Consider the following 26,310-nt stretch of genomic DNA (forward strand, 5'->3'; position numbering starts at 1 on the left):
TTCATTCATTTATTTTTTAGATTCCACAGATAAGTGATAACATACAGTGTTTGTCTTTCTCTGTCTGACTTATTTTACTAAGCACAATATCCTCCAGGTCCACCATGTTGTTGCAAATGGCAAAATTTCATTCCTTTCTATGGCTGAGTAATATTCCATTGTATGTATGTATGTATATGTGTGTGTGTATGTATGTATGTGTGTGTGTGTGTGTGTACATAAATGTCTATTTAGGTCTTTTGCCCATTTTTTAATCAGGTTGTTTTTTTTGATATGAGTTGTATGAGCTGTTTATATATTTCAGATATTAACCGCTTATCGGTCATACCATTTGCAAATGTTTTCTCCCATTCAGTAGGTTGTCTTTTCATTTTGTTGATGGTTTTCTCTGCTGTGCAAAAGCTTTTAAGTTTAATTACTTATTTGTTTTTGCTTTCGTTTTCTTTGCCTTAGGAGACAGATCCAAAAAAAAAAAATTGCTATGATTTATGTCATAGTGTTCTGCATACGTTTTCTTCTAGTTTTATGGTTTCCAGTCTTACATTTAGGTCTTTAATCTATTTTGAGTTTATTTTTGTATATGGTGTGAGAAAATTTCTAATTTCAATTCTGAATGATAATCCTGCTAGGTAGAGTATCCTAGATTGTAGGTTTTTCCCTTTCAGCTCTTTAAATATATTATGCCACTTCCCTTCTGGCCTGCAAAGTTTCTACAGAAAAATCAGCTGATAGACTTCTGGGGGGTTCCCTTGTGTGTGATTCTTTGTTTTTCTCTTGCTGCCTTTAGAATTTTCTCTTTAACTTTTGACATTTTAATTGTGATATATCTTGGTGTGGGTCTCTTTGGGATCATCTTGTTTGGAACTCTCTGTGATTCCTGTACTGGATATCTTTTTCTTCAGGTTTGGGAAGTTTTCAGCCATAATTTCATCAAAAATTTTTTTTACCCTTTTCCCTCTCTCTTTTCCTCCTGTGAATGTTAGTATGCTTGATCTTGTCCCAGAGTTCCCTTAAACTATTCTCATCTTTAAAAAATTTTCTTTTTGCTGTTCTGACTGATTTCCATTTTTCTACCTTCCAGATCACTTATGTGTTCTTCTGTATCACCTAGTCTGCTGTTAATGCCTTCTAGTGTGTTTTTCATTTCAGTTATTTTATTCTTCAGCTCTGACTGGTTCTTTTTTTTTTATTTTTTATACTTATTTATTTATTTGTTTTTTTGGCTGTGTCGGGTCTTAGTTGCGGCATGAGGGATCTTCATTGAGGCATGAGGGATCTTTTGCTGCGGTGCGCCGTCTCTGTTGCAGTGCTCAGACTTCTCTCTAGTTGTGGTGTGTGGGTTTTCTCTCTCCAGTTGTGGTGCATGGGCTCCAGGGCACGTGGGCTCTGTAGTCTGCAGCACGCTGGCTCTCTCATTGAGGTGTGTGAGCTCAGTAGTTGTGGGACACGGGCTTAGTTGCCCCATGGCATGTGGGATCTTAGTTACCCAACCAGGGATCAAACCCGTGTCCCCTGCATTGGAAGGCAGATTCTTTCCCACTGGACCACCAGGGAAGTCCCTGACTGGTTCTTTTTTATATTTTCTAGTTCCTTGTTAAAATTCTCACTGTGTTCTTTTCCCTGATTCAGTTAGCATTCTTGTTACAAATGCTTTGAACTCTTTAACTGGTAAATTATCCCTGTTTCATTAGTTGTTTTTTTCAGTTTAAAAAATTTTTTTGGAGTATAGTTGATTTAGAGTGTTGTGTTAGTTTCAGGTGTACAGCAAAGTGAATCAGTTATACAGATACATATATCCACTTTTTTTTCTTTTTTAGATTATTTTCCCATATAGGCCATTACAGAGTATTGAGTAGAGTTTCCTGTGCTATACTGCAGGCTTTTTTTTTTCTTATTCTTTCATTTGAAACAAATTCCTCTGTCTCTCATTTTGCTTAACTTTTTCTCTATGAAATTAGGTGAAACAGTTACCTATTCTGGTCTTGAAGGGGTGTCCTTGTGTGGGAGCGTCCCTATGCCGACTACGTGTGCCCAGTGGCTTTGGTGGGAAAGCGGGGTTTGAAATGAGCATGGGTCACGTCTTTCCGCGGGGTGTGCTGGCAGCTGTCACACACTGCTGGAGATGGGGCTGGGAGGTCAGAGGTGGGGCTGGAGATGAAGGGGCTAGAGCCAGAGCCTGGTGTGAGCCAGTGCTTCTCCTCTGCTCAGTGGCTGACACCGCCCTATGCGGGGTTGGGGAGGGTCCGAAGGTACTAGAGCAGAAGCCCTGAAGTTCAGGTTCCCTCTAAGTGCACACTCGCCTCCATCCCAGTATTGAGACCTTCACCCCAGAGGGGAGGAGTGCTGAAGCAAGAGAGGCTGGAGCAGGCACTCGTCGTGGACTGGGGCACACGCAGGGGCAGTTGTGGGAAACTGGCTAGAGCTCTGGGCAATTTCAATCTGCTTCCTCTGTCTTGCTCTCGGGAGTAAGGAAGCATATGTGTGCTCTTCACGAACCGAGTCTAGGTTTCTTACACCCTTCCTGTTAGTCTCAGTAGTTTTCAGACCAGCTAAGGAGACTCCTGGTGTCAGAGCCCAGGGGTGGGGTGTTCCCATATGTGGTTTGAACTGCTCACTCCCCAGGGAGGATCTCTGAGCCTGTGTAATCCCCCTCCTCTTCTGTGTCCCCTCCCAGGGGAATAGGTCCCAACCTGATCGCTTCTCTTCCCTTCTACCCAACTCTGTATGGATCTATCTTTACAGCTTTGGTTGTGTAAGAGTCTTTTTGCCAGTGTCCAACTTGTTTTCAGTGAGAATTGCTCCACCTGTAGATGTAGGTTTGATGTATTCCTAGGGGGAGGTGAGCTCAGCGTCCTCCTCCTCTGCCATCTTCATCTCCTTCCAGGCACTTGTGCTTAGTTATGTTTGCAAGTACTAAAAAATCAGGTTCTTTTTATGTTGACCTTGAAAATCTTATTTTTTGCTTGGTCTGGATTTCCTGACATTTTGACACCAGGAGAGCAAGACCACCCACAGAGGTTTCTAACTGTTTTGTGCCAACGCCTCTTGCTTTCTATTTCCTCTCTGTGCAGAGACCCTGCAGAGTGATATGTCTGTTTTTCCCTGTTCTTGAAATGTATAGAAATGTAACATGAAAATGTCAATGTGAACAAAATGCAGCCTTTTCTTTTCCAGTCTCTCGTTTTCCTTTGGCCCCTTTGGCTGGTCGGTGTTGACAGCTGGTATCACCCACGCTCTGGTCCCCCAAACCTTCCGTGCCCTGAGCACCTCCAGAGGCCCCACTCCAGCCTCACCCTCTGCGCCAAAACCTTCGGCTACTCTTGTTGAATGAACAAAATAACGTTTACGTCAACTTTAAGCTTTTAAAATCCATTTAAGGAGAAATTTCTTTTCCAAGCAAAGGTAGAGTTGTTGAAATGGAAAGGAAGACCATTCTAGAGAAAAGACAAGTTAGACAGTGGAAACATGTTTTGCGGTAAGATACACGGCCACTTCCGACCCCGGGCGCCTCGGCCTCACTTCTTGCCGCCCTTGGCAGGCGGCGGCGGCGGCGGCGGCGGCGGCGGCGGTGGCGGTACCCCTGCCCTCCCCTTGCCTGCTTCCCCTGGTTTTTCTCCTTCCTTTGGCTTTTCGCCCTGTTTATCCTTTCCTGGAGGAATCAGCACATGCCTTTTGACCTTCTTGCCTTTGAAGTGTTTCTTTTGAAGACAAACATCTATTAAAGCAAAAAGTGCAGCCACACCGATGAGGATCTGGGAAACAAAAGAATCCTCGTTACTTGTGCTTTTCCTTCCAAAGCTGTCACAGTTCCTTCCCGGCTTCTGATTGTCCGTAGGTGCTGTTTAACCCCTCCCCTTGACCCCTCAAACTGCCAGACCCCAGAGAGACTTTGGGTTTGCCCCTCCCCTGGCCTCAGCTCCCCGATTCTGATCCCCAGCCCTGCGGCCGGGTCACCTCACCACATTTTCTTTCTCTCTTTGGACCCCGCCTGGGCGGGGCCCTTCGCTCTGGGGCCGGCAGGCAAGCTTCTAGGGGGAAGCTCTTAGCTGGGTGGGCTCCCTGGACATCATCTCCCTTCAATGGCTTCTCCCCCGGCAACGTTGACCCACTTTACCTTTAAACTTTGCTTGGATCCCAAGATTTTGTGAAAAGAGACCCTTTTCCTTAGGGGGAAATAACCATTCTCCAAATGAGGTGATTTCTGAACAAATAAACAGCCCAACACGAAAGACTCACCACACCATAAATGTAGTGCATTGGCATGGTTTGCCGAGTTTTCACGGCAAAGACGGCGGCCCCGACGAGGAAAGTACTGGAGAACAGGTCGTTGAGAAGGTCCTGAAAGCATGGGAGAGATGAGTCAGCCTTAGAGCCGAGGCCCCGTCAACACCAGACCTGGCCTAGCTTCCTCCAAAGGGAATGGTTTTCAAACTTCTGCCTGATTTAAAAAAAAAATATAGGAAGATGAATAATTTACTGGGCTAGGTGGACATACCAGTGGCCTACCAGCTGGACTCTTTGAGTTGAGACACAAAATCCAGGATGCTTAACTGCCTTTATGGGCTACGTCAGCTACCATCCTGTCTGTGAAATCACACATTTGGTGGCTATGTTTTCCCCCCTTCCAGTGCCCACTTAAATAAATGCACGACTCTCCAACTAATTGATGTCCCGCTTGGATACCACCTCACAACATCTTTCTTCTCTGAAGGCCAGCTCCTCTTTCTGAATCCAGAGTGCGCTGTGTTGCTGGCAGGAGGTTCTGTTGGACTCTGGTCCTTCATTGGGAGCCTGGCAGCTGCCTCTTCTCCCCCTGCTCACCCCTTCCCCCACCTTACTTCTTAGACACCAACCCCCCCTCCCCCCCGCCCCCACCTTTGCAAGGCCATATCACTTCCTCCATCATCCACCCTCCTTCCCGTCCCTTGCGGCCACAGTCCTGCCCTTGCTCAATATTTGTTTCCCTTACCCTATACTGATATGGTCCAGATGTTCCCAGACTGGGCAAAAGGGCTGCCTCCCATGCTGCCTTCCCCTCAAGTACCACCCACTGTCACTCCCCGGCACAGCCAAACTTAACTCAAAGTTGGCCAAACCATGGCCACGGCAAGCCGGCTTCGTCTCCCATCACTCCTGCGGTGATGCTGGCCCAGAGCTTGCGCATCCTCTTAATCCCATGGGCAGCAGCTGACCCTGCAGTGCTGGGTGACGCCCATCTTTCCCCTTGATTTCTCTGATGCCATTTTCTGGGGGTTGTACTTCCCTGGCCACTTTGTCTCAGGCCTTTTCTTTTCCTCTTCAACGTTTTGGATTTTAATAAACTTCAAACATACAGAAAATAATAGAACATCCCATCCCCACTCCCACCTCCACCCGCCGTGACCCACCGAGATTAAACAGATGTTAATGTCTTGCAATATTTGCCTCAGGGCTCTCAAAACAAAAACAAAAACAAAAACAAAAACAAACCATAAACAAAAAAACTTTGTGGAATGAGCTACAGTCTCACCATTCCATCCCTTTACCTGCCTTCTGCATGTGTTCCAAGCCTATGGGTAGTCTTCCCAAGTGCAGAGTAGCATTTTCCTCCATATTATATTTTCATAAACAATATATACTATTTTGTGTTTCAAAAATTTAAATAAAAAGATATATCTTATAGCACGTGCTTTTTAAACTTAATAAAGTTTTTGAGATTTACCCATCTTGAGAAATATATGAGATTGAGATTAATGAGATTGAATTCATTAATTTTAGCTGATGTATGAATAAACCAAACTGGAGACATTAGGGTGTTTCTCCCTTTTAGGAAATTATTATTGCCGACTGTGCCTGCAGTGAACACTCTTGTCTGTGCCTCCCACGCACATCTTTTCCTTGTTGAGGTATTGCCAAGTTTCTCTCTAAAGGGCTTGTGCTAGTGTCCACTCATGCCCGCAAACGTATAGGGGCTCCTGTTTCCCATGTCCTTGCCAAAGCCCAGGATTACCACGCTCATTTATTTTTGCCCATCTGGTGAGTCAAAATGGTACCTCATTGTTGTTTTAATTTCCTGATCGCTGGTTACTAATGAAGCATTTTTAAAAACATGTTTTAGGCAGTTGGGTTTTCTGCCTATTCATATCCCTTACCCCATTTTTCTATTGGCTTGTTTAAAAAATTTTGTTTATGATGTCTTCTGTTGTAAAGTTTTAATTTTAATGGTATGCCTAGTTTCTCTTTCTCTCTTTCTCATGGTCCCAAGAACATTTATTAAATACTCCATTCAGCTGTGTTATGCCACCTCTGTCATATGCCAAGTTGCCATATGTATGTAGGTCTATTTCTGGGTTCTCTTTTTTATTCCTATGTTAGTCTGCTCAGGCTGCCATAACAAAATGCCACAGACTGGGTGGCTTAAACAACAGACATTTATTTTCCCACAGTTCTGGAAGCCAGAAGTCCATGATCAAGGTGCCAGCAAATTCAGTTTCTGGTGAGGACTCTCTTCCTGGTTTGCCTGGCTGCCTTCTCACCATTTTCTCATATGGCCTTTCCATGGTGGGCAAGGTGCGGGGAGGGATAGGGGAGAGGAAGGGGGAGGGAGGTCTCTGTTGTCTTTTTTTATAGGGACATTAATCCTATCAGACCCTTAGGATCTCATTTAATCTTAATTACCACTCTGGAGGCCCCATATGCAAGTATAGCCACACTGGGGATTAGGATTTCAGCATATGAATTTTTGGGGTACACAAACATTCAGTCCATTACAATTCCATTAGTCTTTGTCAACCCCTGAGCTAGTACCAAAGCTTTAGAGTAATTCCAATATCTCGTTGGGTGAATCCATCCTTATAATTCTTTTCATTCTTCCATAAGAATTTTAGAATCACCTTGCAGAGTTCCACAAACAACCTCTGTTATAAAATTTCATTTAATGTGGAGATTGCTTTGGAATGAAATTGACATCTTTATGATAGTAGCTCTTCACACCTGTGAATGTGGTATATTTCTTCTCTTACTTAGATTTTTCTTTTATGTCCATTAACAAAATGTCATAACCTCTATGTAAAGTTTTACAATCTTTGAACGGGTGTATTCTCAGACACCTGTAGTTTCTGTTGCTGTTTTAAATGGTTTCTTTGAGAAGCCACATTTTCTCATTATTTGTTGCTGGTATTCAGAAACACTATTTTTGTTTTTTGTAACCTTGTGGAACTCAATCAGTTCTAGTAATTTGACTGTAGATTCTTGGATTTTCTGTGTAGAGAATCATATTATCAGTGAGTAATGCTAGTTTTTTTCTCCTTCCCAATCCATATACCCTTTGTTTTTCTTGTCACATTGTACTAAGATCTTTAGCACAATGTCAAATAGAAGTGGGGATAATAGGCATCTCTAAGGAAACGCTTCTAACATTTTACCATGAAATGCAATGTTCATTTTAGGTTTGGGTAGTTTTCTGTTATTAAGGAGGTTCCCTTTTTTCCTAGTTTGCCAAGAGTCTTCCAAAAATTAGTATTGAATATTACTAAATAGTTTTCCTGCAGCTTATGAGATGATTAAATGGTTTTCTCCTTTAAATAAAAGATGGTGAATTACATTAACAGAATTTTGAGACGAAACCACCTTTACATTCCTGGCAGATGCCCTGCTTGATCCTGATGCATTGCTTGCTTATATATTGCTTGATTTAGTTTGCTAGTATTTTATTGAGAATTTTTATGGTTGTATTCAAATAATATAGGCCTATAGTTTACTTTCCTTATCATGTCTGGTTTTAAGATCAAAGCTTTACCAGATGGTACAACATATTATAACCCCCCCCCCTTTTTTTTTAAATTATTTATTTATTTATTCCTAGCTGTGTTGGGTCTTCGTTTCTGCGCGAGGGCTTTCTCTAGTTGCCGCAAGCGGGGGCCACTCCTCATCGCGGTGCGCGGGCCTCTCACTATCGCGGCCCCTCTTGTTGCGGGGCACAGGCTTCAGACGCGCAGGCTCAGTAATTGTGGCTCACGGGCCCAGTTGCTCCGCGGCATGTGGGATCCTCCCAGACCAGGGCTCGAACCCGTGTCCCCTGCATCGGCAGGCGGACTCTCAACCACTGCGCCACCACGGAAGCCCCCCCCCCCTTTTTTTTAAGAGAAAAAAGGGACAGACAAGTGGAACTGAATATGAATCTAGAAATGAACTGCATATGGGATTTTATTCTTTTATTTTTTTTTGGCTGCACGACGCGGCACGGGGGATTTTAGTTCTCCAATCAGGGATTGAACCGGTGCCCCCTGCAGTGGAAGCATGGATTCTTAACCACTGGACTGCCAAGGAAGTCCCACATTTGGGATATTAGCATTTAACAAAAATGCCATTTCAAATCAGTGGGGGAAAGTTGTACTGTCCAATAAATGAATAAACTGAGTGATAAGGTGGAACAGCTGGAGAGCCATCAGGATACAAAGCTGGAGCCGTGGTTCACACCATATACCAAAATGACTCCAAATAAATCAAAAGATTTAAATGTAAAAAATGAAACAAGTGCCAGATGAAAACATGGATGAATTATTTTATACCCTGTTTTTCTATTTCTTTTTGAGTCAATTTTTGTACATCATATGTTTTTCTGGGAAATTATTCATATTATAATTTATTGGCATAAAAGTTCATATTTTCCCTGTGATCTTTAAAACCTCTTCTTTATACTAATATTTTTCTTTTCTTTTTTTTTTTTAAACATCTTTATTGAAGTATAATTGCCTTACAATAGTGTGTTAGCTTCTGCTTTATAACAAAGTGAATCAGTTATACATATACAATATGTTCCCATTTCTCTTCCCTCTTGCATCTCCCTCCCTCCCGCCCTCCCTATCCCACACCTCTAGGTGGTCACAAAGCACAGAGCTGATCTCCCTGTGCTATGCAGTTGCTTCCCACTAGCTATCTATTTTACGTTTGGTAGTGTATATATGTCCATGCCACTCTCTCTTTTTGTCATATCTTACCCTTCCCCATCCCTATATCCTCAAGTCCATTCTCTAGTAGGTCTGTGTCTTTATTCCCATCTTGCCACTAGGTTCTTCATGACCTTTTTTTTTTTTTCTTAGATTCCATATATATGTGTTAGCATACTGTATTTGCTTTTCTCTTTCTGACTTACTTCACTCTCTATGACAGTCTCTAGATCCATCCACATCTCTACAAGTGACCCAATTTCGTTGTAATAAATTGGCTGAGTAATGTTCCATTGTATATATGTACCACATCTTCTTTATCCATTCGTCTGTCGATGGGCATTTAGGTTGCTTCCATGTCCTGGCTGTTGTAAATAGTTCTGCAATGAACTTTGGGGTGCATGTGTCTTTTTGAATTATTGTTTTCTCTGGGTATATGCCCAGTAGTGGGATTGCTAGGTCATATGGTAATTCTATTTTTAGTTTTTTAAGGAACCTCCATAGTGGCTGTATCAATTTACATTCCCACCAACAGTGCAAGAGGGTTCCCTTTTCTCCACACCCTCTCCAGCATTTGTTGTTTGTAGATTTTCTGATGATGGCCATTCTATTCTAACTGGTGTGAGGTGATACCGCATTGTAGTTTTGATTTGCATTTCTCTAATAATTAGTGATGTTGAGCAGCTTTTCATGTGCTTCTTGGCCATCTGTATGTCTTCTTTGGAGAAATGTCTATTTAGGTCTTCTGCCCATTTTTGGATTGCGTTGTTTGTTTTTTTAATATTGAGCTGCATGAGCTGTTTATATATTTTGGAGATTAATCCTTTGTCCGTTGATTCATTTGCAAATATTTTCTCCCATTCTGAGGGTTGTCTTTTCATCTCGTTTGTAGTTTCCTTTGCTTTACAAAAGCTTTTAAGTTTCATTAGGTCCCATTTGTTTATTTTTGTTTTTATTTCCATTACTCTAGGAAGTGGGTCAAAAAAGATCTTGCTGTGATTTATGTCAAAGAGTGTTCTTCCTATGTTTTCCTCTAAGAGTTTTATAGTGTCCAGTCTTACATTTAGGTCTCTAATCCATTTTGAGTTTATTTTTGTGTATGGTGTTAGGGAGTGTTCTAATTTCATTCTTTTACATGTAGCTGTCCAATTTTCCCAGCACCACTTATTGAAGAGACTGTCTTTTCTCCATTGTATATCCTTGCCTCCTTTGTCATAGATTAGTTGACCATAGGTGCGTGTGTTTATCTCTGGGCTTTCTATCCTGTTCCATTGATCTATATTTCTGTTTTTGTGCCAGTACCATATTGTCTTGATTACTGTAGCTTTGTAGTAGAGTCTGAAGTCAGGGAGTCTGATTCCTCCAGCTCGGTTTTTTTCCATCAAGACTGCTTTGGCTATTTGGGGTCTTTCGTGTCTCCATACAAATTTTAAGATTTTTTGTTCTAGTTCTGTAAAAAATGCCATTGGTAATTTGATAGGGATTGCATTGACTCTGTAGATTGCTTTGGGTAGTATAGTCATTTTCACAATATTGATTCTTCCAATCCCAGAACATGGTATATCTCTCCATCTGTTGGTATGATCTTTAATTTCTTTCATCAGTGTCTTATAGTTTTCTGCATTCAGGTCTTTTGTCTCCCTAGGTAGGTTTATTCCTAGGTATTTTATTCTTTTTGTTGCAATGGTAAATGGGAGTGTTTCCTTAATTTCTCTTTGAGATTTTTCATCATTAGTGTATAGGAATGCAAGAGATTTCTGTGCATTAATTTTGTATCCTGCAACTTTACCAAATTCATTGATTAGCTCTAGTAGTTTTCTGCTGGCATCTTTAGGATTCTCTATGTATAGTATCATGTCATCTGCAAACAGTGACAGTTTTACTTCTTCTTTTCCAATTTGTATTCCTTTTATTTCTTTTCCGTCTCTGATTGCCGTGGCTAGGACTTCCAAAACTATGTTGAATAATAGTGGTGAGAGTGGACATCCTTGTCTTGTTCCTGATCTTAGAGGAAATGCTTTCAGTTTTTCACCACTGAGAATGATGTTTGCTGTGGGTTTGTCATATATAGCCTTTATTATGTTGAGGTAGGGTCCCTCTATGCCCACTTTCTGGAGAGTTTTTATCATAAATGGGTGTTGAATTTTGTCAAAAGCTTTTCCTGCATCTATTGAGATGATCATATGGTTTTTCTTCTTCAATTTGTCAATATGGTGTATCACACTGATTGATTTGCATATATCGAAGAACCCTTGCATCTCTGGGATAAATCCCACTTGATCATGGTGTATGATCCTTTTAATGTGTTGTTGGATTCTGTTTGTATTTTGTTGAGGATTTTTGCATCTATATTCATGAGTGATATTGGTCTGTAATTTTCTTTTTTTGTAGTGTCTTTGTCTGGTTTTGGTATCAGGGTGATGGTGGCCTCATAGAATGAGTTTGGGGGTGTTCCTTCCTCTGCAATTTTTTGGAAGAGTTTGAGAAGGATGGGTGTTAGTGCTTCTCTAAATGATAGAATTCACCTGTGGAGCCATCTGGTCCTGGACTTTTGTTTGTTGGAAGATTTTTAATCACAGTTTCAGTTTCATTACTTGTGATTGGTCTGTTCATATTTTCTATTTCTTCCTGGTTCAGTCTTGGAAGGTTATACCTTTCTAAGAATTTGTCCATTTCTTTCAGGTTGTCCATTTTATTGGCATAGCGTTGCTTGTAGTAGTCTCTTAGGATGCTTTGTATTTCTGTGGTGTCTGTTGTAACTTCTCCTTTTTCATTTCCAATTTTATTGATTTGAGTCCTCTCCCTCTTTTCTTGATGAGTCTGGCTAATGGTTTATCAATTTTGTTTATCTTCTCAAAGAACCAGCTTTTAGTTTTATTGATCTCTGCTATTGTTTTCTTTGTTTCTATTTCATTTATTTCTGCTCTGATCTTTATGATTTCTTTCCTTCTAGTAACTTTGGGTTTTGTTTGTTCTTCTTTCTCTAGTTCCTTTAGGTGTACGGTTAGATTGTTTATTTGAAATGCTTGTTGTTTCTTGAGGTGGGATTGTATTGCTATAAACTTTCCTTTTAGAACTACTTTTGCTGAATCCCATAGGTTTTGGATCGTCGTATTTTCATTGTCATTTGTCTCTAGGTATTTTTTGATTTCCTCTTTGATTTCTTCAGTGATCTCTTTGTTATTTAGTAATGTATTGTTTAGCCTCCATGTGTTTGTGTTTTTTACGTTTTTTTCCCTGTAATTGATTTCTAATCTCATAGCACTGTGGTCAGAAAAGATGCTTGATATTTCAATTTTCTTAAATTTACTGAAGCTTGATTTGTGACCCAAGATGTGATCTATCCTGGAGAGTGTTCCGTGCGCACTTGAGAAGAAAGTGTAATCTGCTGTTTTTGCATGGAATGTCCTATAAATGTCAATTAAATCTATCTGGTCTATTGTGTCATTTAAAGCTTGTGTTTCCTTACTAATTTCCTGTTTGGATGACCTGTCCATTGGTTTAAGTGAGGTGTTAAAGTCCCCCACTAATATTGTGTTACTGTCGATTTATTCTTTTATAGCTGTAGCAGTTGCCTTATGTATTGAGGTGCTCCTATGTTGGGTGCATATATATTTATAATTGTAATAGCGTCTTCTTGGATTGATCCCTTGATCATTATGTAGTGTCCTTCCTTGTCTCTTGTAACGTTCTTTATTTTAAAGTCTATTTTATCTGATATGAGTATTGCTACTCCAGCTTTCTTTTGATTTACATTTGCATGGAACATCTTTTTCCATCCCCTCACTTTCAGTCTGTATGTGTCCCTAGGTCTGAAGTGGCTCTCTTGTAGACAGCATATATATGAGTCTTGTTTTTGTATCCATTAAGCAAGCCTCTGTCTTTTGGTTGGAGCATTTAATCCATTCATGTTTAAGGTAATTATTGATATGTATGTTCCTATGACCATTTTCTTAATTGTTTTGGGTTTGTTTTTGAAGGTCCTTTTCTTCTCTTGTGTTTCCCACTTAGAGAAGTTCCTTTAGCATTTGGTGTAGAGCTGGTTTGGTGGTGCTGAATTCTTTTAGCTTTTGCTTGTCTGTAAAGCGTTTGATTTCTCCATCGAATCTGAATGAGATCCTTGACAGGTATAAAGTAATCTTGGTTGTAGGTTCTTCCCTTTCATCACTTTAAATATGTCATGCCACTCCCTTCTGGCTTGTAGAGTTTCTGCTGAGAAATCAGCTGTTAACCTTATGCGAGTTCCCTTGTACATTATTTGTCGTTTTTCCCTTGCTGCTTTCAGTAATTTTTCTTTGTCTTTAATTTTTTCCAATTTGATTACTATATGTCTCGGCATGTTTCTCCTTGGGTTTATCCTGTATGGGACCCTCTGCGCTTCCTGGACTTGGGTGGCTATTTCCTTTCCCATGTTAGGGAAGTTTTCAACTGTAATCTCTTCAAATATTTTCTCCGGTCCTTTCTCTCTTCTCCTCCTGGGACCCCTATAATGTGAATGTTGTTGTGTTTAATGTTGTCCCAGAGGTCTCTTAGGCTGTCTTCATTTCTTTTCATTCTTTTTTCTTTATTCTGTTCTGCAGCAGTGAATTCCACCATTCTGTCTTCCAGGTCACTTATCCGTTCTTCTGCCTCAGTTATTCTGCTATTGGTTCCTTCTAGTGTATTTTTCATTTCAGTTATTGTATTGTTCATCTCTGTGTGTTTGTTCTTTAATTCTTCTAGGTCTTTGTTAAACATTTCTTGCATCTTCTCGATCTTTGCCTCCATTCTTTTTCCGAGGTCCTGGATCATCTTCACTATCATTATTCTGAATTCTTTTTCTGGAAGGTTGCCTATCTCCACTTCATTTAGTTGTTTTTCTGGGGTTTTATCTTGTTCCTTCATCTGGTACATAGCCCTCTGCCTTTCCATCTTGTCTATCTTTCTCTGAATGTGGTTTTTGTTCTACAGGCTGCAGGATTGTAGTTCTACTTGCTTCTGCTGTCTGCCCTCTGTTTTGGTACCTTCTTGAGATAGACATATGAATTGTTAATTTTCATTTTTCTTTTCTCAGTATATGGATTTAAATTTGAATTGTTTAGCTGCATTCTACAGATAGTATTTGCTAATACTATATATAACTAAATCCCCATATGTGTGTGGGAAAACATTAGATTTCCTCCTAAATATGTAAAGATTTAAATTTTACTGATTTATTTCTAATTGTGTTGCATTGAAGTTAGAGAATGTGGTATTATATTAGTTCCTTGTTATTTGTTTATTTTTGCTTTGTGGTCTCATTGAAGATAATTTTTATGATTGTTCCAGGTGTGCTTGAAAAGAATACCTAGCCTGTTACTCTGGGGTGTAGGGTTCTATATGTTCTATGTATGTCAGTGGATCAAGCTATCAATTACTGAGGGAGACATGTTAAAATCTCCCAATATGGTTCCTACTTGTCAATTCTTCTTTAAAATTAAGTCCATTTTTGTCTTTTATATTGGGGGGGGCTATATTGTTCGGTACATACAAGTTCAGAATTGCTATATGTAGTGACACTCTTTATATACTTATTTTTTTAAACATAAAATTTGTTTAATCTGGTGATAAAGTTATGCTGGCTTTCTTTTAGTTAGTATTTTCATCTTATTTTTTCCATCTCTTATAACCTTTCTCCACATGCCTTGTATTTTAGTACATTGCTGGATTTTAAAAATCTATTTTTAAAGTCCTTTTGTCTTTCATTTTATTTTATTATTATTTTTAATTTAATTTAATTTATTTTTGGCTGCATCAGGTCTTAGTTGCGGCACGTGGGATCTTCGTTGAGGCACGTGGGATCTTTTACTGCGGTGCGCGGGCTCCTTGTGCATGGGCTTCTCTCTAGTTGTGGTGTGCAGGTTTTCTCTTTCTCTAGTTGTGGCGCGCAGGCTCCAGGTAGTGTGGGCTCTGTAGATTGTGGCATGTGGGCTCTCTAGTTGAGGTGCACAAGCTCAGTAGTTGTGGCGTGCAGGCTCAGTAGTTGTGGGATCCTAGTTCCCTGACCAGGGATCGAACCCCATGTCCCCCGCATCGTAAGGCAGATTCTTTACCACTGGACCACCAGGGAAGTCCTCCTTTGTCTTTTATTTATTTAAAAAAATTTTTTTTGATGTGTTCACTTACTTTAATAACACTACATTTACCATGTTATCACCATGGAATGTAAATTCAGGTTAGACAAGAGAATTTCACAAGTACGACAAAGCATTCTGTAGTATACTGAAGTTTGTATAATGGCTGACCAAACCAGCTTGCTCATAAATCACTTCCATTATAGGCAATTTATTTTGTTTAACATTTATGATTCTTTCAGAGAAAATAAACAAGACTGCACACATTTAAAAAGTATTTTTCATTTACCTTTGCATTAGCACTTAAAATATACATTTCTATTTCAAAATGCCATTTAAAATTTATTCTAATATAACAGCAGCAAAATATAATTCTGCAATTACAGAAGAGCAAATGGGGATCTACAGTTAAGTTATTCTCATGTTTACAACTATGATTCTGAAATAGATACTACTTCAAAGCAGCTCTGTTACCAGCTCTTTAGGTTTGGTTTAAAAACACACACATAGTTGCTGGGAGGTTTATAATGTTGTATCCTGTGCACTGTTCTGAAAGAGTTCTTCAAGAGCCATCCAGCCCTTAAAAACAGTACTCAGTTCACAAGGCAGTCAGAAAGAGTTAAATTAACTGGGGTAAATAGGCTTCCTACATTACATCAAAAGCATATGATATTCTGCAGCAACTGGGAGCATTTTCAGGACTGGCATGTTGTCCTCTTTACAACTAATTTTATCAGAAGGTGGACATTGTACCACTGTCAAGTGCATTTAAAAGTGACATGTTTTTGTGCTAATCTGACTCCCCTGAATGACCTAGCTAGTGAACTAGTCACCAGTAACTTGGTCACCAGGCAAATCAAGCCTGCAAGAAAGGAAGCCAATATTCAAATTACCATGTTATTGTCCGACCCACAGAATTTATTTTCAACATAAACATATAACCTCAATATGAGATGTCTAACTAAAGCAAGCACCACCAACAACACCAAGACAGCATCCCCTCTTCTAAGGTTTAGGTTTTGCTCAGAATTCTCGATACATGGAATAGCCCATACCAAGAGTCATTGGTACCGCAACAAAGCCTTGGGCTGCCATGCGCATGTGGATCAGGTGAACAGACATTTTAGTATTGCCCCTGCTCTTCAATTTATATAATCCATATGCAACGATTGCTGCAAAACCTGCCATTCCAATGGGGACAAATGGTGCCTCTCTAGCTTTTCGGATAAGTTTAGATCCCTAATCTTCATCATATGAAGAAAGAGAAACATCTGTGTCGCTTGACATAGTGACTGAAGAATCTTTAGACAACGACAAGGCGTCACAGGCTCCAACCAGCTTCTCCTTCTTTGTCTTTTAAGTGAAGAATATAGTCCATTTATATTTGCTGTCATTTATGATATATTTGGATTTATGTCTACGATTTAATTTTTTTTCTATTTAACATATAACAAACATTCCTTTTTATTTTTCCCTTTTTAACCTTCTATTAAGTCATTTCTCTTTATTCTCTTTTCACCCTTTCCCCTCAACAGGTTTGATGTTATATATATGCTGGAATTCTGTTCTTTAGTAAAGTAGTATTCGGTTTTAATATATTAATGTTAATATTATTACCAAATCCCCCCACCACCACTCCCAATAAAGGACTTTTATTTCTTATCATATACCACCACTGTGGTCTTACATGTTATCGTGTTGCTACTGCTTTAGTTCCACCTTGTTTTAGTGTTCTCTCCCCCCAATTAAGCTATTAATATATTTTAAAAAACCAAGCAACCTCTGTCTTAATGTTTATTTAAGTCAATCCACAAGCTTACTAGGTTCTTTATTTACTGCTCCTTTTTTACACTGCAAACATTTCTTTTGGGTTTAATTTCCTTCTTCCTGAAGTCTTTTAGTAGTTCCTTCAGTGAGGGTCGGTGAAAGGAAAATTTTTTTTTCTTTGTCTAATTGTGTCTTTTACTCTTTCCACCTCAGCCCTTTAAAGAAATTATTCCATTGTTTTCTGGCCACTTTCTTTGCTGTTGAAAAATATGAAGTTAGTCTAATAGTTTGAGCTTTCTTTTTTAAGGTAAATTGTCTTTTCTTTTGGTTTGATTTTGTTTTCCTTTGTCTCTAATGATCAGCTGTGCCTCTATGACATGTCTAGGTGTGGCTTTATTTTTACTTATTCTTCTTGGTCCCTCTTTGAGAATTCATGTCTTTCATTAAATCTAATATTGATATGGCCACCTCAGTTCTTTTTTGGTTACTGTTTGCATGGAGTATCTTTTTCCATTTTCACTTTCAACCTATTTGTATCTTCGGATCTAAAGTAACTCTCTTGTGATCCTCATACAGTAGGATCATGTTTTTTTTAAATCCATTCTGATAATCTTTACCTTTTAATTGGAGAATTTAATCCATGTACATTTAAAGTAGTTACTGATAAGGACTTATTTCTGTCATTTTGCTGTTTATTCTCTATATGTCATATCTCTTTGTTCCTCAATGTCTCTGTTACTGCCTTCTTTTGTGTTTAATATTTTGTAATATACCAATTTTATTCCCTTATTTCCTTTCTCTCTATATATTTTAGTTAATTTCTTAGTGGTTACCTTGGGGTTATAATTGGTATCTTAAATATGTAACAATCTCATTTGCACTGATACCAGCTGAGCTTCAACAGTACACAAAAACTCATTATTATTGTTACAAATTATATCTTTATACATTGTGGTCCATTAAGATAGATTTAAATGATTGTTTTATGCATTTGTCTTTCAAATCATATCAGAAAAGAAAGAAGAGTTACAAACCAAAAACACAAGAATACTGGCTTCTATATTTACCTATTTTAGTTACCTTTACTGGTGTTCTTTATTTCTTTTATGGCTTCAAGTTATTGTCTAGTGTCCTCTCGTTTTAGCCTGAAGCATTTCTTGTAGGGCAGGTGTACTAGCAACAAATTCCATCAACTTTTGTTTACATGGGAATATCTTAATTTCTCCTTCATTTTTGAATGGTAATTTTTGAAGGATAATTTCAAGTTTGAAGGATATTGTATACATTTCTTGGGGTTGCCATAACAGAGTACCACCACCTGGGTGGCTTAGAGCAACATAAGTTTATTGTCTCTCAGTTATGGAGGCCAGAAGTCTGAAATCAAGGTGTTGGCAGGGCCCTGCTTCATCTAAAGGTGCTAGGTAATGATCTGTTTTGGGCTTCTCTTCTAGCTTCTTGTAGCTTGAGGCATTCCTTGGCTTGTCTTGCCTTCCTGTCTTCTTCCTGTGTCTCTTCACATTGTCTTCCCTCTGTATATATCTGTCTCTGTGTCCAAATTCCTCCTTTTTATAAAGACACTAGTTGGGACTTCTCTGGTGGTGCAGTGGTTAAGACTTCGTGCTCCCAGTGCAAGGGGCCTGGGTTCGATCCCTGGCCAGGGAACTAGATCCCACATGCATGCCACAACTAAGGAGCCCACAAGCCACAACTAAGGAGCCCACAAGCCACAACTAAGGAGCCTGGCTGCCGCAACTAAGACCCAGAGCAACCGAATAAAATAAAGATTTAAAAAAAATTAAAAATAAAGACACTAGTCATATTGGATTAGGGTCCACACTGATAACCTCATCTTTACTTGACCATCTACAAAGAGCTTATTTCCAAATAAGGTCATATTCACAGATACTGGGAGTTAGGACATCAACATATTTGGGGGGTACATAATTCAACTTATAACAGATAGCAAATTTAAAAGATAGACTTCTTGGTGGACAGTTTTTTTTTTCCTTTAAGGACTTTAAGTACATCATTCCACTCCCTCAGGCCTCCATGGTGTCTGATGAGAAATTGGCTGTTAATCTTATCAAGGGTCCCTTGTACAAGATAAGTTGCTTCTCTCTTACAACTTTCAAGACTTTCTCCTTGTCTTTGTCTTTGGACAGTTATTATAATGTGTCTCAGTGTGGATCACTTTGAGTTTATTCTACTTGGTGTTTTTTGGATGTGTAGACTCCTAGCTTTTACCAGATTTGGAAAGTTTTTTGGCCACTATTTCTTTGAATATTCTTTCTGTTCCTTTCTCTCTCTCTTCTCCTTTTGGGACTCTGCCTATGTTAGTATGCTTGATGGTGTCCCATGGGTCTCTTAGGCTCTGTTCATTTTTTTCCTTCATTCTTTTTTCTTTCTGTTCCTCAGACTGAATAATCTCAATTGACCTTCTTCAGGTTCACTGATTCATTCTTCTGCCTGCTCAAATCTGCTGTTAAACAACTCTAGTGAATTTTTCACTTCAGTTATATTACTTTTCAGCTCCAGAATTTCTATTTGGTTTCTTTTTAAACTTCTCTTTACTGACATTCTATATTTGTTCATGAATTGTTCTCCTGGTTTCCTTTAGTTCTTTGAGCATTTTAAAGACAGCTGATTTAAAGTCTTTGCCTAGTAAGTCTAATATCTGGGCTTCCTCAAGGACAGTCTCTATTAATATTTTTTTCCTGTGAATGGGCCATACTTCTTTCTTTGTGTGCCTTATAATTCTTTGAAAACTGTACGTTTTAAATATTATAATATAGTTACTCTGGAAATCATATTGCCTCTCCTCCCCAGAGTTTGTTGTTGCTGCTTGTTGTGAGTTAAAGTCATTTGTATGTTTAATGATTTTTCCTAAACTATGTTTTGAAAGACTATTCTTTCTCTTGTGTGGCCACTGAAGTCTTTGTTTTTCACTAGCGTAATGGTCAGGTAGTGATTTGATGGAGATTTCCTTAAATATCTGGAAACAAACAAGTCTTTGCAGATTGCCTTTGTGTTGGGGCACTCCTTCAACACCTCTCCAGGATGTTTAGAGCTCTTAGTTTTTACTTGCTGCTTGTGTAGGGCCTAAAGGTCAACCAAAGGTGAAAGCTTAGGTTTTTTTTCTGGGCATGTGTCCAGCTCTGGGCATGTGCAGTCCTTCTAGATTCCCTGGTATAGGTGGGAGCTTTTCAAAGCTCTTATTCTCCCATGCATCTCCTTCCCAAACTTCTGGTCTGTCTACTGCTTGGGAAACCTTGCCCCGGGTGGCTATGATTAGTATATATGCCTTTAAATGCTTTAACAAATGCTATCTAGGAGACTGCTTCAGCCCTGAGAAAACTCTGAGGCAGGTGAAACAAAGGCAAGTCCCTGGCTATTCCCTCAGGGAGCCACCAGACAGGTCAAGCACACAACTCTAATTCTTTGGGAACAAGATTTTTATTGTTCCCTCTGCCACCAGCAAGGAATGTGGCCAGGAATGTGGGCTGTCTTCATGACCACTGACAAGCTGGGGATTAAGGGATGGCAGGCAGGTTAAGTAAAATGCTACAACATTCTCTTACCAAAATTCAACAGCCTCTTTCTTCATTGAGCATTCTCCTGTTTTGTTTTGTTTTGAATTAGATTCCAGAGTTCTGAAAAAGTCGATTCTGACAGTTTTTGAGAACCTGATCATTGCTTTAGTGGAAGGACAGAGATTTGGAGTCCCCACTCTGCCATTTTTAGTGATGTCACTCTTATTAAATCTGGCGGGTTCTCAGTCACTATCACTTTGAATATTTCTTCTCTATTCTCTTGAGTGTCTTCTTCTGGAACTCCTATTAGGCTTATGATGAACTTTCTCATTCCATACTCTATGTTTCAACTTCTCTCTTTCATATTTTCTCTCTTTATCTGTCAGTACTATAATCTGGGTAATTTCCCCACATCCTTCAGCTCATTACTTCCCCAGCTTTTGTCTGATATGCTTTTTAACCCATTTATTGACATTTTTATTTCAGTAACTATATGTTCAATTCTAGACATTATATCTTGTACTTTAAAAAAAATCTGTCTATTCCATCCTAATAATGTCTTATTCTTTTCTTAGGGCTTTTATTTATGTCTTTATAATTTAAGTGTATTTTAAATTATTTTCTGACAGCTCTTTTATTATCTCATATTCTCAGGGTTCTAATCCTCCCATTTCTTATTTTTGCTGGTTCTTGATTCTTAGTCATGGGGATTTAAAAATCAGGTGTTTTGTAGTTTTGAACTGTGAGTTCATTTTTGTACCCCCCCACCCCCCCACCCATATCTGTCCTGTGAGAATCTCTTTATGCTTTGATTATGATTTTGCATTTGTTTTTCAGGAGTCCCATGGATTTCTTCAGAATACCATCAAATTGGGATCGATTTTTATGCCAGTTCCCAGGCACTACATTTTCTAAGCTGCATGAAGGTTTCTAGGCTGAAGGTAGGAAAAACTTAAACCAAATCTGTACAAAGTGTAGGCTTAAGGTTTGTATTTCTCAAGGTGGTCTTTTTTGCTTTTCCCCACTCAAAACTCGGGCAGAGATGAACATGCTTTCTTGTTCCTCTGTGTGGGTGAAAGGTATCTTCTCTGTCTTTTCCCTTAGGGTGCAGTCTTTGCAGGGTACTGGCCTTATGCAGGATTCTCAGTTCTAAATCCCCACTTTGCTTGGGACCAAGGCCTCATCTCCTAACTTGAGAGTATATGAGAATCCATATTCTAGGTTCCTGGGATAATATCTCGTGGGTCATTTCCACCCACATTGAAGCAGCTGATTTGTCACTGCTCCTGTTTTCCATTTCTAGCACCTCTGTGTTTCCCCTTCTTTTTTTTGCCAGCTCAGCCATTCAGTTAAAGCAATAGTGTTTACATTTCCTCTAGTAGTTTTAGGAAAGTGCAGCAGGAGGATTTTCAGGGTTCAATGATTTTTCATCTTGCTGGAACTAAAAGTATCTTCTCAAGCACCTTGGCTGGGAATCTGTCCTCTGCCTGTCTCTTTACTTTGTCCTCTGCGTATCCGTTTCCCAAGAGTCTTATATGGCCCTCTTTTCCTTTCTCCTGATACTGGAAGTCCTCATCTACCCCACTGAGACCTGTGGATCCCTGGACCCTAATAACTTTTAATAAGTAGGCAGGACAGAGTGTAGTTAGGGACTCAAGACTCTACTGATAAAGCTGGGTTTGAATCCTTTTTCTGCCACTTACTACCTGAGTTACCTGGGGGCAAGTTACTTGGCCATTCTGAACCCATTTCATGTATAAAGTGAATGAAACAGTGAACATAGGGCTCTGGAGACATGCTGTGAATGTGCAATAAACAAGGGACCTTGGGTTAGTCCGGAGTTAGGTAGGTAAGCTTTGTGATTATAGAGGTAATGGGCAGGGATTCAAGTCCATGAGTCTTCAGGCACAGCATCAAGGGCTTTACTTTTACTCCTAAGGAACAATCTCACACAAGATTATTACTGTCTTCATGTTACAGATGAGGAAACAGAGTCTGGGAGTGGTTGGTAACTTGCCCAGCTCAGTCCCATTCCAGTGGATGACTGCTTTGGGCTGAACATCCTTCTGGGCTTAATATCCCTTGCAGGGATAGTCACTGGAGATCTGAGGCTGCTTTAGATGTGATTTTTTTTTTTTTTTTTTGATTCTCATTTTATATTACTGATTTTTTTCTTTGAATTCTGGGGATGGGGTACCTTCAGAGTGGTCTTTCCAGTCAGGTGTGAGCTGGCACAGGGGTTGGAAGGAACCACTGGTTGCTACACCTCCCCTGCTCCCAAGGAGAGCAAAGCCTCAGGAAGGCAAAGACTCCTTCCTTTGACCACCAGGTAGGAAAGAGGCCCTCCACCCCCAAGCTGGGCTTTCTGGAAGCCTTTTCTACCTAACTTCAGCTGCCGCTGCTCTGGCCCCACTGGAAGGTCTGAGCCCATGCCCGGAGCACAAATAAGGGAGATGAGGCGTATCTCTCTGTTCAGTCACTTTCCAGGTGCCAAGATACACGCGTGAACGCATACCAGGCTCAGGCACTCCCCACCGCCCCTCACTTACAGAAATGGGCCACAGGATGAAGGGCATGTATCTCTGGATGGCGAAGGTGTAGATAATGATGAAGAAGGTGAAGATGGACAACTCCATGGTGATGATGAGTGTCAGGAGGGGGTGCACAGTGGTCCCCGTGAACATTATCAGCGAACCTATTAGGCAGCCCTGCCGGGAGACATGCCCTTTGAGCCACGGCAGAGGGCTGGGGCCAGAGGAGGCCTCGGGGAGCCCGCTCCTTCTCCCCCTTCCCGTCTTTGGGCACTCCCCACCCCCCACGCCCTGCCCAGGGATATGGGCCCACTTACCAAGCTAATGAGCTTGACCTCAGCGTACCCCATAACCCAGAACTCTCTATTGCTGTCCTTGAATTCCCACTTGTAACGGCGACACCCCTTCCTCGTTCCCACTTCATCCTTGGGCTGCTCAGACTTTTTCTTCTCCTCTGTCTTTTCCTCAGGCTTGTCGCCCGGAGGAGGGGCCGCCCCCGGCGCGGCTGCGGCGGCAGCCGGGGCCGGGGACGGCGCTGCTGCGGCCCCGGGTTTGCTGTTTTTGCCTTTGTCAGCCATCTTGCCGTGGAGTTCTCAGCTTCTCACGGCCTGCCCAATTTTTGCTGTCTCTGGCCAGGCCTTTGAGCGAGCCGGATGCCCACCGACCTGCTTAGAGGCCGCGCTCAGCCAACGGCCGGGAAGGACGAGCGAAGGCCAGCGCTTAGCGCCCTCTCGGCGCGCGCCTAGTCTCCGCCGCGAGTCCCCTCCGCCCAGCCGCCCCCCGCCTCCCGCCGCCGGCGCCCCACGCGGGGCCCGGCGCGCCCGGCAGCAAGCACCTCGGGTGTCCGCGGCCGCCCAGACCCTGCGCGGGAGCCCCCGCGCCCACGCCGGCTCCGGTGGTGGCCCCGCCTCCGCGCGGAGCACTCCCCACGCGGCCTCGCGAGGCCTCTGGGGGCTGCCGGGGGCTGTAGCCGCTGCTCCCGCCTTCGGGTCGGGTTGGCTGAAACTGTGGCCTCCTGGGGCAGCCGCGCCCAGAGCCCCGCGGTAGCATTGGCACTCGCCTGAAAATGTAACGCGACTTTTACACAAGGCAGCACGAGCAAGCAGAAGTGTTCCGGGTTTAGCAGCCCTGATTTTATGATCACATGTGGGCTGAAATGGGTGACAGCGTGCGAGCTCAGCGGCGGGAGGGAGAAGACGATGGTGCTTGCGCAGGTGTCCGCGACGGTGGCCGAGAGGGTGCCCGCGACGGTGCCCAAGAGGGTGGCTGAGAGGGTGCCCGCGAGGGTGCTTCCGAGGGTGGCTCCGACAGGCCGCGTTGCTTCATGGTTGCCCTTGTAGGTGCCCTTGGGCTTCCCCTTGTGGGTACCCTTGTGGGTGGGATGGGTTCTTGGGCGGCGGAGGCACTGGCTTTGGTTTCGATTCCCAGGGCTTTTTTCATGGTATTCCTCATCGTCTTGGTGACCACAGTCGCATCGATGAGACACACGATTGCCGCTGTGAGACACAGGGACTGTCAGACACAAGACCATATGCGGGAAGGAAAGGCGGGGTTATTTTGCAGCTCCGCAGCAGCCTGGCCTCCCTATCCGGGCGGCGGGCGTGCGGCCTCCTGTCCCCCTCTGACCCTCCACTACCTTCCTGGTGTCTGCCCAGTTGGCTGCTGCAGCCTATTCTGGCATTCCCAGAGAAAGGGTTTTTGGAAATGGGCTTTTCTGCCAGTGACGGACTTGCCTAAGGTCTGAGGCACCAGGACGGGAGTAGGGCACTGATCCTAGGAGGCTTCGGGTGGCAGTGGGGTCCTGAGAAGGCCCCTCAGTGGAAAGGACTCTTGGGCTATGTTTGAAAGGGCAGGAAGGCGTTTCCAAGGGGACCAACTGGGAGGAGAAGAACTCCAGGTACTGGACTGGGGTCTCCAAGGAATCTGGTGTGGGTGAGACGTCTGGAGCTGGTGAGGGTGGGGGCAGAGTTGAGGCTGGGGAGGTGCAGGATCTGGGACTTCATCAAGAGGGGAGGGGAGGTTCCAGATTCAGAAAGCCCACTTGTCGCAAGATGAATGGAAAGAGAACCAGGCTGGAGGCAGGGAGACCAGTGGGGGGTGGTGGGAGCCCCTGCCATCCAGGTAAGAATTGATGGAGACCAGGTGGTGGGAGCTCCTGGCAGGTAGGAGAAGGCTTGGTGGCGGAGTTAGCAGATGGGGGTCAGCGGGCTACAACACCCTAGATTCCAAGTGCTCCCCAGCTCCTGTCTACCTTGTATGTTTCTCTTTACGGTCACTTAATCCTTGGCTGCCTTCATGAACTTTTCCTAGGTAGGTCTTGCTCTAGCTAATCTATGAGCTCCCTAAGGGGGAAGGGACTCTATCTCCAACACTGAGCTCAGACCTGGCGCAGTCGAATGGGATCAACAAATACTTACTGATCATAGAATGAATTCAAAGAACTTAAACTTTTTTTTTTCTGGATTAATTTCTGTTCCCATAGCTTAACTTCTTGAATCAAAGTCTCACCACCCCATTCCCCACCCCCTATCTTCCAAGCATTTAATCTGCCATTTCTTGTGGTCTTCATATGATGAGGATTTGTCCCAGCCTTGTGAGCCAGGGTAAGGTATTTAACCTCAGTTCCCATATCTGTAAAAATGAGAGTTATAAAGATTAAAACAGAATGTGCCTAGCCTGGTGTGGGAACTTCTTCTTCCTTCCTCAACAGGCTGAGTCACTCACTTTTGACAATGCACTTTTTCTTTTCTACAATCATTTTTTTCTTGTGATTTAAAGTATGATTTTCTAGTCCAGAAAAGTCAAAGTCCTACTTATAGATAAGAACATCTTGTTGCAACATTTAAAAAAATAGTGTGTATGATTTTCAAAAGAGGTTCTGTAGATTGTTTTCGTACCTATTTGGAGAATGAGCTTAGAGTTTGTGCAACTTCAAATCTTCTGAAGAAGTCAGCGCAAGAAAGAGAAAGGGTGGTGGTGGGGATGGTGTTCTATAAATGAAATAATGATAGTCTGCCAGTTTCCCTTTTTCAAAGAGTCTTGAAATACTGATCTTAAATGGAGTCATGAAGGCCTCTACTTACCCCTCAAACGTAGAATAAATGACTTCTTTCCTTTTCTTGCATCGCCAAGACGGCAACTAAGAAAAGGAACACAGCAGTAATGAAACTGTTGATAAGATCCTGCAATACAGAATTGAAAATTGTCAACTTTACATGAAAATGTAATTTCATAAAATATTTAAATTGGTCAGTTACCCATCTAAGGATGGATGCCTTTTAAAAACTTTCCCTTTGAGGAAACCTCCTACACTGTTGGTGGGAATGTAAATTGATACAGCCACTATGGAGAACAGTATGGAGGTTCCTTAAAAAACTAAAAATAGAACTACCATATGACCCAGCAATCCCACTACTGGGCATATACCCTGAGAAAACCATAATTCAAAAAGAGACATGCACCA

The 26,310-nt window shown here is 41.6% G+C and overlaps 1 protein-coding gene and 1 pseudogene across 1 annotated transcript; both read right to left on the bottom strand.

Annotated features, from left to right (window-relative positions):
• Positions 1-3,416: 3,416 nt before the first annotated feature.
• CMTM2 (CKLF like MARVEL transmembrane domain containing 2) lies at positions 3,417-23,425 on the bottom strand. The gene is made up of 4 exons (XM_068529410.1): positions 23,165-23,425; positions 22,866-23,024; positions 4,237-4,338; positions 3,417-3,752 (listed from the first exon to the last, which is right to left on the bottom strand). Exons 1-4 carry the CDS (start codon positions 23,423-23,425, stop codon positions 3,516-3,518), a joined length of 759 nt encoding a protein of 252 aa, XP_068385511.1. The 3' UTR covers positions 3,417-3,515.
• LOC137753595 (HIG1 domain family member 1A, mitochondrial pseudogene) lies at positions 16,025-16,306 on the bottom strand (annotated as a pseudogene).
• Positions 23,426-26,310: the final 2,885 nt, after the last annotated feature.

Source organism: Eschrichtius robustus, chromosome 19 (genome assembly GCF_028021215.1).
Source record: "Eschrichtius robustus isolate mEscRob2 chromosome 19, mEscRob2.pri, whole genome shotgun sequence".
NCBI classification, from domain to species: Eukaryota; Metazoa; Chordata; class Mammalia; order Artiodactyla; family Eschrichtiidae; genus Eschrichtius; species Eschrichtius robustus.